The sequence below is a fragment of the Capronia coronata genome (assembly GCF_000585585.1).
Source record: "Capronia coronata CBS 617.96 chromosome Unknown acBCG-supercont1.7, whole genome shotgun sequence".
Classification (NCBI taxonomy): Eukaryota; Fungi; Ascomycota; class Eurotiomycetes; order Chaetothyriales; family Herpotrichiellaceae; genus Capronia; species Capronia coronata.
Genome location: NW_006912899.1, coordinates 1,879,365 through 1,889,785, shown reverse-complemented (window position 1 = coordinate 1,889,785; position 10,421 = coordinate 1,879,365). Strand labels below are relative to the sequence as shown.

The following is a 10,421-nucleotide window of genomic DNA, read 5'->3' as shown; positions in this document are numbered from 1 at the left end:
CTACCGCCACTACGGTGAAGGACGGACCTTCCTACGGCCGCGTAGATCTAATCCCCATAGCTCGAATTCGGACCAATGAAACACATGTATGTTTTGATGGGAGGAAATGTCACGTGTGAGCGGAAGAACCATTAATCCGTGGAAACAACACGCGTTTCTCCAGATTCTAACGGAGGGCGGCCGGCCGAAACACCACGCGATTCGCCATGTTATAATGTCTGGAGGGTGACACGGTCGAATACAGATAGGGTGGAGAGGACATGGTGTGAATAGAAGAGCAAGAAGCTCGAATCCTGTCGATCTCATATACCTCGGGAGTTGAGGGACGCGATGGGCCATCGAGTGTAAGAGTGTATGGCTCGGCGAGGCTGAGATTTCACGCTACAGAATATTTCACGCTACAATGTGATTTCACGCTACAGCCCAAACCTTAATTTTTCCACCACCTATTCTCGGCCCCGATCCACGCTACATGTCTGACCCTAAACTACTAGGCTTCCACACACTCACGTTGATATCCGTCCAGAATTGAATAAGCACCACTGCCGCAGAAGTTTCGGCGCTGATGGCAATGGCACAGTTATACCACTGATTCCATCCAATGGCAAATCCGAAGGCAGGGTCGACGAAACGAGAGCCCAATTGGGCAACCATACCTGGTAGAGGGAGCAAGGAGGCCATTTCCCCCAAGCATTGCATCTGCGTTCACAACAGCATAAGTGAAAGCCACGTTGATGCGGAGGGCCACGTCTGGTCAAGACTTACCATGGCCCAGATGGCCACGGAGGTGAAGCAGTAACCCAGCCAGAGCGACAATGGACCGGATGTGGCCAAGGCACTACCAATTCCCAAGAAAAGACCAGTACCGATGGTGCCGCCCAAGGCAATGAACTGGACATGGCGTTCTTTGAGCGACCGTTGGAGCCCCCTGTTAGGATCGGAAACACTGATTTCGGCCACCTGGTCGTTGCTGACAGTCGCTTCAAGGTCTTTCTCGGTTGCCATCTTCGAGGCCATCAGGTTATTTGTTGGCTGTCACGATTCACTCGGACTATGAGGAGGACGATCCCCAATTTCCATGATCACAGGCCGCTCATATACTGTTGAGGGCAAATGAATCGGATGGATGATAGTTAGCATAACGAATTGACCGATCGTTCAGAAGGGATTCGAGACGTCGACCTGGGCTGGCGATATTGACTCGACGACGCCTCTCGGTGGGTCAAAGGTCTCATGATAGCTTTGAAACTCCACCAAACACTGATAAGCGATCAGGAAATGCTTGCACACACAATTCCCGAAGTCCGATATCGATATGGATCCTCATTTTCCCGCAAGGCAGGCTACCAAGTACGAAGCAGCTGGTGGCCAGAACTCACTTCATTGATCGAATACATCGAGACTTCGAGTGGTTCATTCAGCATCAATTATCTATCTTTGACAACCACGGACCGCTATCCATTCCCCTTATCCAAAACGACTTTACCGACCAAGCCACCCGTCCTGCAATCAGCGCAGCTCCCAATGGTACTCCATCGGCCTCATGATCTGAGGACTGCTTCTGAGCGGCGAGAGTGACTCAGACCGGAAATTCGGCATCCATCGGTACGAACCTGGCACCGTATCATGAAACCTATCATCACCCGTCGTAACGAAAGTCAACATCAATACTATCAATAACCTCTTGCCATGTCTGCAGATCCGTGAGGCCCGGGAAAGAGCCTGGAAACAGTTGATCTTGCCAGACCGAGGTCGCGCCTGTGTTCAGGGTGGAAGGCGACACCATTTCCAGGCCACCAACATTCATCAGCTCCGAATTCTGGTCAGCTGTCAAGGTCAGACCAATATCCGTGGGCGCGACATTGCTCGAATCGGCTACCGTCGGCACCCGTGCTGCTTGCGGGCTCTGCTGCTGGGTCGCGGTGCCTCGATGGGCGCTACCCTGTAGTTGTTGCTTCAGTTTGGCGATGCACATTTCCACCACCTTGATTTCTGCCAGGCCAAACTCGCTTAGCCACATCTCCGACCTCTGCATCTCACAGTAGGCCTCGAGGTCCTCGACTACTCCAGGAGTCTGTTGAGATTTGGCCTCCCGGACGGCAATGATTCCCAGGATGATGGCACTGTTAAAGAGTTGGTGGGCGGCAAGACTTGATGCGTATCGTTCTGCCGCAACCGAAGTATGATTGTTCAGCCGACTCCCAAGGTCGGCTCGTGCAGACGAGAGGCAAGCATGTCTACTGGACTCATAGCGATTGGTCATGGAATAGCGGAGAAGAAAAGGTCGATGCAAGGTGATGCGTGCAAAGTGGAAGCTCGTGTGCAGATACAGCCGTTGCCATTTCAAGTAGCCGTGCGTCTCGTCGAGAGATAGATTAGGATCTTCCAGCGCGAAGTATGGTGGTAGTGTACTCTTCCATCTCATGAGTTTCTCATCGAGAGCAAGGACGTCTCGATACGAGACTGAGTGAAAGTGGAAACAGGCCTCCTGGATCTGCCCAATGACCTTGGCCAGTCGATATTCGAACGACGCCATGGCACTGATCGTGGGGTTAGTTAACGGCTGTGGTTGTGCCGAGCGTGCCTCGTCGTCGGTGAGATCGTCCACAAAGATGTTCTGAGGTTCTTCCATAATACTCTGAGCATCAGAGATGACGGACGGCCTCCCAAGAGCGAGGGAAATCATTCGATCGAGCGTGTACAAATGACACCATAGTCGTCGACGCGTCTCTGTGGACCTTCTGGGCAGCCCCCATTTATCTCCGTCCACGTGAAGACCCTGTGCAATGCCGATTCTCGCCGCAAACCCGACCGTCAACCAACTCTCGGCCAGTCTTTGGGTCTGGATGAGATACCGTGTGACCAGAACTCCGGCACGAACGAGGTCTGTGCTTTCGCCATAGAATGACGGAGCCAACACGATAGCTCTCCTTGAAGCCCAGTAGAACCTCAAGGACGCCTCTTCGTAGTCCCGTTTAGTCTCGGGTGTGCTATCCAATGGACAATCGAGGTAGGTGCCAATGGCAAGGATAATAAACAGAAGAGCAAGCCACCTCAAATCCACCGTGGTAACATCGTCGAAGCCCGACTTACGCTCCCAAAACTGAACGTAACTTTGTCGGAAAGACGTCGGATGCACAGCATCAATGTCTTGGTTCACGTCGTTGAAAAAGCGATCCACCAGGTGGTCCACGGCGGTTTTCCGCCTCGGGAGGAGACCCAACAGATCCCAGATCTGTGAGAAAGGGCCCGATTCGTCACGGAATGGCCGTGCATCTATCGCCCTGCTCGATCCAGTGCCCGCAGGAATATCAGGGGCGGAAGAGTCGATCATGATGGCCGCCACCTGAGGTCCGAAGTAAGAGGTGCCAAAGAACGCCGGAGCACCTCTGGACCTCCAAAGTTGCCCTATCCGTGGCTGTGACTCGGTTGGCACAGGTGGGATCTGCGCCTGTCCACTGTTGCCAGTAGTTTCCACTTCATCAGGTGCTGGAGACTGTGATCGAGCCTCGGGTGCTCGACGCTTCGGTTCCTGAGTCCGCTTTTCCCGGCTTCTGGGCTCCCGTTGATGTTGTGCCGGAGGGCCAGAGCAGAGATAACCCACCCCTCGTCGAATGCAGTTCAGGCAAGGTAGATGGCCATTGCACTATCATACCACAGTCAGTCAGTCCTGGACAGGGAATGCACCATCGGGCCCATAGATATAGGTAACAAGCCACCTAAGCCTTGCCGACCATTGCCCCAATTGACTTGATACTTCTCGTAGAAAAGATCCACCGTAATGTCTTACCTTTTGCTTCCTAGTGTGACACTGCAAGCACGCGGATGCATTGCGCCCTCTTTTGCGAGCGCCAGGCGGCGGCCTGGTATTGTCCGATGACGGATCAAGCTGCAAATCAGTGGCGGAAGATACGTTGTTTTCCATCTCGTCGCCCATGAGCGACATGGTCTTCCTTTGTGCCGGAAGGGAAGTCGCGATAGATTTGCGCCGAAGAACGTATGCGATGCCGAGTCAAGATACTGCCTGGTAGCATTGCTGATGAAACCGATGAAGGATGTTGGAGAATTCATGACAATTGCCGGGCGGAGAAATGAAGTTTAGTCCCGGCATCGGCTTTTATACCAAAGATAAAGGACATTGATGATAAGGGCAGTTTGTGAGGGTCGGAGCTCGACCCACATAAGGTACTAGGCATCCTCGCACCAACCCACCAACACCCCTAAGCACCAATGGACCCCGTCGTATGGATGATGCATGAGTCACGTATGATCATCCGGCGATTCGGGAAATGTCCAAATCCAAAACATCCTTCGGTCCTCGCGGGGCTGCAAGATGATGTGATGAGTCAAATATATACGTAGGACTGCCGACTGCGTTCAAGTGATACAGTAGTAGGTTCTGACCTGTGCTTGACTACTGCTTTCAATGGCGGCTCCCATCAAAGCTGTTTGGTTCGATTTCATGGGCACCTGTCTGGATTGGCATTCGAGTATCGTGACAGCCCTGCCATCCGCACTCTCCGAGACCGAGAAATCAACTTTCGCATTGGAATGGAGGCAGGCCTACTTTGACGCCAATACCAAACGCCTAGCCGAGGGGGGACCGGTGGAGGACTTCGACGACACTCAACGACGGGTTCTCGATGATTTCCTGGATCGGACGCCCAATCTGGACATCAAGCACTTGTTCTCGCCCGAAGTCAAGGACCGCTTGGTAGCCGCCTGGCATCATCAAACCGCTTGGCCCGATGTGTCGGAAGCTCTGAGAAGGTTGAAGAACGACAGCAAGCTGGAAGTATACGTCCACGCCAACGGCAGTACGCGACTGCAGCTCGATCTCGTCAAGTCCGCCGGTTTACACTACGACATGCTATTCTCCAGTGAGCTGTTGGGGTTCTACAAACCCGCACCGGAAAGCTATCAAGCCACGATGAAACTCTTGAAACTCAAGTCAGACGAATGCGTCATGGTGGCTGCACATGCCAGCGATCTCAAAGGCGCAAAGGCCGTCGGGATGAAGACGGTATATGTGTATAGATGGACGGACGACATTAGAGAAGACCAAGAAGTCGTGAGAATGGCAAATGATGCATATTTGTCGGATATGCATGGTTTAGATCGTGTCATTGCCAGCTTCTAAGACTGGGAAGAAGGTGCCTGGGCTTCTTAGCGGCGAGGCAGGATCAGATCTTTCACATGGACTGGACATGTTCTGATGCGATATAGGCGCTTTTTCTTCCAATATGGCTAATATAGGTACTACGCTGTGTCTCTCACGGGTGTTAAAGTAATATCAGAGTATTTCCAACGCGAGTCTCTCACCAGCTCATCGGCTACTTCTGCTCATATCTAGCTGTACAGATCTCCCTACACCCGACCTTTTCATCCGCCATACAAGGTCCGTGCAACATCCCCGGTGGCCTACAGCAATAACTGCCGGCGGCAAACCACTGCTTCTTGCCCACGTCGTAGAGACGCCCCTCGATAATGTAGCATTCCTCCCAGTAGTCGTGCGAGCAGACGGTGTCTTTGTCGAAGTTGTCGCCCGGGTTTCCGCCCCAGACGCTGCCAGGAGAGTGTTCCTTCAGAATCGTTTTGTCGCCGGTAGTGGGATCATGGGAGAGTAAGTAAGTCCGATGGTTGGTGAAAGTGCCATCGGCATTGGAGTGGGAAGTGACGCTGGACGAAAACACACCCTTGCTGTCTGTGACGGGCGTGAATTCGATTTCGGGTTTGGCAAGTGATGGCATGTTAGACGTTTGGACTAAGTCGCGAGTGTATGGATTGAATTGTTTGACGAAATAATAAAAGTAGACTGATAGATATTTGACAGCAAGGCGACGCTGACATACTAGTAGTTTAAGTAATCACCTATACGCGCATCCACTTTTGAAGCTTTTTCGGCTTTTTGTCCTTGTTTCAGCTTCATGCCGATCGGCATTGGAACCTACTTATAGAGCACAGGATTTGCCGAACCGTGAATCTCGGGTATTTCGACGAGGTGAGGTTCAAACTGCTACCAACTACAGTCTGCGAACAGAAGTATTTTTGTTGTGCGCTCGATGCAGACCACTTGCCCCAAGCCAAACCACCCATGGAATTCGTGGCGTCCATCTCCGCGTGCCTTCATCCGACGAGGCTAGAGGCCAGCAGGACGAAGAGAGAACACTGCCACTCGGCAATATTGCGGCTTGGTGAATAGATTTCAGAACGTACAGGAGTTGCGCTTCCTTGTCGTTCTTACAAGTATTTGATCAGTTTTGCTTGGCCTCATTTCACCAAGACGAGAATACGCCATTCTTCACGGGAGGAGGTTACATTTGGATAGAAAAGGTCCCATCATGTCGGTTCCTCTACTCGACGATTCGTTGTAGGTGAATTGTCATCACTTGGTCTAGACAAGCATTGATAGCCATTTCTAGGGCAACAAACGTGTCGACAAACGTGTCGACAAACGAGGTTTTTGCCTTGTGCAGGAAGGCGGGCCTTAAGGTATCCGAGGAGTTCGCTGAGGCATGTCGTCCGGTGATCGCCTCGCTTGATGGATGTGCCAAAATCATCATGGCACGAGACGGTTAGAGCTTGATCTCTCGAGTAAAGTCGGTGTATTAACTGCCTTGATAGACCATTTCCCCGGGCCTGATGAGACTAGGTATCCACGCAAGGACATCCAGATCGCCATAGACCCCAGCATTGATGGAGGTGGGTGGGCTACAAAAGTAAGAGCATCGACGGGACCAGGATCAGTGCTGATCGACCACGAATGCTAACATGGCCTTCAGGTAACTGTGAAATCGACCCAGCCGGAAAACGACATGCTGCAAGGCCGGACACTTGCGTTGAAGGACAACATCGCGCTAGCCGGGGTAAGGTGTACAAATGGAACAGATCTGGCTGGTTGGATCCCTGAATTCGACGCGACCGTCGTAAAACGAATCTTGGATTGCGGAGGCACGATTCTCGGAAAAGCAGGTAGGATGGAAGATGGGAGCTTCCTTGAAAGCGAGACTAAAACGAAAACTAGCCTGTGAGAGTGGCTGCTGGAGCACCGTCAGCGACACTTCCATCACTGGTCCAGTGAGAAACTTATATCATGCCAAATATAGCTGCGGAGGCTCGAGCAGTGGAAGCGCGAGGTTGGTCGCCGCTGGAACTGTCGATATGGCCCTAGTAAGTGGTGAATATCGCCACTGCAGCTTAAGACTAATCAGTCGGACAGGGAGGGGATCAAGGAGGCTCAATTCGTATTCCTGCGTCGTCTTGTGGCATCGTCGGACTAAAACCAACGTGGGGTCTCGTCCCTTATACAGGCATTCTCGGGGTATGGGCGGTCATTGACCATGTTGGTCCCATGGCCAGAACAGTTCTAGATTGTGCTCTACTCCTAGAAGCCATTGCAGGACCGGACGGAATCGACGACCGTCAACCTCATGTCAGCTGGTTTCGCTCCGTTCCATACTCGAAGGATGTTCGCCAGCATCTGGAGACCGCGGGTCCAAGGCCTCTAGACGGCATCAAGGTTGGTGTCCTGGAAGAAGGGTTCCAACACCCTCGACAAGACGCCCATGTGGCGAGAAAAGTACGCCAAAGTATCGATAAGCTCGAGGAACTCGGCGCTGAGATTCATTCCTGTTATATACCAGAGCACCGTGACACAGAGCTGGCATGGATGTGCGCCCTGCCAGCTTTCGCCCTCACTCAGGGACTGGTTCTCAATTCAAGCGGTCGCAAAGAGCTTGCCATGACCGGGCCAGCCGCCCTAGGCAACGGCGGGCTGAGTCAGTCATCTTTTGATGCCCTCAATACTGCAGGGCAGAATCTCTACCTAAGAGGACTTTTCCTTCGAGAAACGTATGGCGCTGCTCTAGTTTCTCGATGCACGAACTTGTTGCGGAAATTGAGCGTACGCATAGAATCCTACATACATAGACTTATTGCTGATATCTAGTAGGACGACTATGACGCGGCATTGAGACACTTCGATGTCCTGGTCATGCCCACCACTCCTCTGCCACCGTGTAGGATATTCAGATCGAGAAGCGAAGGAAGCATTTTCGAAAGGCTCAAGCGTACGACCGGCATCACCGCAAATACTGCGCCCTTCAATGGTAGGTGAGAACAGATCCTTGGTAGTGAAGGGCTCAACTGACGAGTTGCGCAGCTTCTGGTCACCCTGCTCTCAGCATACCTGTTGGTTTCTCGCCAGCTCTGGATGACCCCTCCATCCGTCTGCCGGTGGGCTTGCAGCTTGTTGGAAGAAAATTTGAGGATGCCCTTCTCCTAAAGGTTGCCGCATCTTGGGCAGAGCGTTACGATTGGAAAGTTCAATAAGGGGCTCAATCACTAATTCTAAGCGAGGAACCACCAATGTGGTTATACTTCTTACTTGCCTGATACAACGTTTTTGTGGAAATTGATTCGTGATATGATCACGCGATCAGGCTGAGGAATCGGAGGCAGAAAGATCAGACCTCCGAAGCGCGTTCGATAGCTGCAATACCTGCAGCCTGAATGGAAACTGCTTCAACTGTGAAATGAATATGCATTCTAGACAATAGAATCTGTCCATTCTCAATCTCCGTCCTTGTTTGACTGTTGGCTAAGCTTTTCATGTGAAATTAGATCTCTCGCACTTCAGTTTCCAATGCAACCTCCTTGCACTAACCAAGCCTAGCAATCATCGATTGCCCACGTCGGCAAAAGCCTGGCTCCCGACCAACAGTACCCACAAAATCATCTAGCCTAAATCCAGCACAGATCTCGTAAAATTGGCTAGGTCGGGAAATCGGTATAAACTGCTTCAGAGCAGCTATGGCGTCGGAAAATCTATCGGGGAATGAAACAGGCACGATTGCCTGGCTCTCGAACGATGGGAAATAGGGCCACTTCTCCCATCTCTGGCCGAAGCTAGGTGGCCATGATTTGGGTCGTATGCTCAGAAGCAGCTTGGCCTGACATAGAAGATTCAGGCTTGTTCAAGGCCGACGACCCGATGGGAGCACTTGACCCTACCAGGCCAGATCAAATACGGAATTGAAGATGTCGAGTAGAGGCAAAATATTGCTTCTTGGGGAAATCTGCCAGTAAGCTCCCTTTCGGTGTCCCTCGAAGGGATGAATGGCTAACATGATTTAGTGCACAAGCACAATGGGAGGCTCTGAATGATCTGGGAGAATTGGTTCGACCAATAGCAAAAAACAGGGATGAATTTATCAGAGAATGCGAAGAAGGCGGGCTTGACGGAGTGATTGCTGCTTACCGGACGGCTGAATCCATCGATATTACGGGGCATTTCGACAAAGAACTCATGAGTGTTATACCTAAGAGCTGGGTATTTCTGGCTAGCTGTGGTGAGTGCTGTTCGAGATTCGAAAGAGAGCATTGGTAGTACTCACAATATGGAAGGGGCTGGCTACGACCCGATTGATGTAAAGGCTTGCTCTCGGAGGGAACCACCGCTGCGTGTCTCGAACGTGCCGACCGCTGTGAATGATGCAACGGCTGATACTGCTATCTTCTTGATGCTTGGAGCACTCCGGAACTTCAACCCATCCATGCACACCTTGCGTCAAGGGAATTGGAGAGGCAAACAACCCGTCGCACTTGGGCACGATCCACAAGGGAAAGTCCTTGGAATACTCGGCATGGGCAGCATAGGCAGGAACATAAGCGCGAAAGCCGCCGCGTTTGGAACGTCGACTATCTATCACAACCGACGAAAGATCGAAGGCGAGACCATCGAGTACGTTTCGTTCGAAGATCTTCTGAGGAGAAGCAATGTGCTCAGTCTGAACGTGCCGCTTAATTCTAAAACTCGACATATCATTTCTACAGCTCAATTAGAAATGATGAAGCCAACGTCGATTGTCATCAATACGGCTAGGGGGGCTGTACTTGACGAAGTTGCTCTGGTTGAAGCTCTGGAAAATGGGACAATTGCCGGTGCGGGCTTAGATGTGTTTGAAGAAGAACCCAACATTCACCCAGGCTTGATTCAAAATAAGAATGTGATTCTCCTGCCACATATGGGGACACACACTACAGAGACAAAGCGGAAGATGGAGGAATGGACGATTGAAAACATTCGAGAGGCTCTTGAGAAGGGGCGCTTGATGAGCCCAGTTCCTGAGCAGCAGACCTCTGATCATATATAAGGTGTTACTAAAAGCGGACCTGAAATGAGAGATGTACTAGCATTCATAATACGCGAAGCCAGACGCTTCTACATGGTTTCGTTCTTCTGTCGTCACTCTAAACTCTCTCAGCCAGGCTTTACTTAGTATCTTCGAGTGCCATGTCAATGTAGGAATACTTCTGTAAATTGCACATCTCATCATAGAAAGAGTATGCCAAAGGGTGTACTGGCAATCAACCACTAGTTGTTGTTCTGGCCAGTTCCCTGATCCCGAAAGTCCCTCGCA

The 10,421-nt window shown here is 51.4% G+C and overlaps 6 protein-coding genes across 6 annotated transcripts; 3 read left to right on the top strand and 3 right to left on the bottom strand.

Annotated features, from left to right (window-relative positions):
* Positions 1-468: 468 nt before the first annotated feature.
* Positions 469-1,005, bottom strand: A1O1_08250 (uncharacterized protein; the record flags this gene model as incomplete). The annotated part of the gene is made up of 2 exons (XM_007729112.1): positions 469-699; positions 766-1,005. The coding sequence occupies 2 exons, from the start codon at positions 1,003-1,005 to the stop codon at positions 469-471; spliced, it is 471 nt and encodes a 156-aa protein (XP_007727302.1).
* Positions 1,006-1,639: 634 nt separating this feature from the next.
* A1O1_08249 (uncharacterized protein) lies at positions 1,640-3,946 on the bottom strand (the record flags this gene model as incomplete). The annotated part of the gene is made up of 2 exons (XM_007729111.1): positions 1,640-3,646; positions 3,791-3,946. 2 exons carry the CDS (start codon positions 3,944-3,946, stop codon positions 1,640-1,642), a joined length of 2,163 nt encoding a protein of 720 aa, XP_007727301.1.
* Positions 3,947-4,426: 480 nt separating this feature from the next.
* On the top strand, positions 4,427-5,140 carry A1O1_08248 (haloacid dehalogenase, type II; the record flags this gene model as incomplete). Its single annotated transcript, XM_007729110.1, has 1 exon — positions 4,427-5,140. The coding sequence occupies one exon, from the start codon at positions 4,427-4,429 to the stop codon at positions 5,138-5,140; it is 714 nt and encodes a 237-aa protein (XP_007727300.1).
* A 193-nt stretch (positions 5,141-5,333) lies between these two features.
* A1O1_08247 (uncharacterized protein) lies at positions 5,334-5,750 on the bottom strand (the record flags this gene model as incomplete). Its single annotated transcript, XM_007729109.1, has 1 exon — positions 5,334-5,750. One exon carries the CDS (start codon positions 5,748-5,750, stop codon positions 5,334-5,336), a length of 417 nt encoding a protein of 138 aa, XP_007727299.1.
* A 591-nt stretch (positions 5,751-6,341) lies between these two features.
* On the top strand, positions 6,342-8,331 carry A1O1_08246 (uncharacterized protein; the record flags this gene model as incomplete). Its single annotated transcript, XM_007729108.1, has 8 exons — positions 6,342-6,370; positions 6,423-6,574; positions 6,625-6,719; positions 6,783-6,972; positions 7,025-7,170; positions 7,220-7,903; positions 7,952-8,108; positions 8,162-8,331. 8 exons carry the CDS (start codon positions 6,342-6,344, stop codon positions 8,329-8,331), a joined length of 1,623 nt encoding a protein of 540 aa, XP_007727298.1.
* Positions 8,332-9,039: 708 nt separating this feature from the next.
* On the top strand, positions 9,040-10,154 carry A1O1_08245 (D-3-phosphoglycerate dehydrogenase; the record flags this gene model as incomplete). The annotated part of the gene is made up of 3 exons (XM_007729107.1): positions 9,040-9,083; positions 9,136-9,350; positions 9,406-10,154. 3 exons carry the CDS (start codon positions 9,040-9,042, stop codon positions 10,152-10,154), a joined length of 1,008 nt encoding a protein of 335 aa, XP_007727297.1.
* Positions 10,155-10,421: the final 267 nt, after the last annotated feature.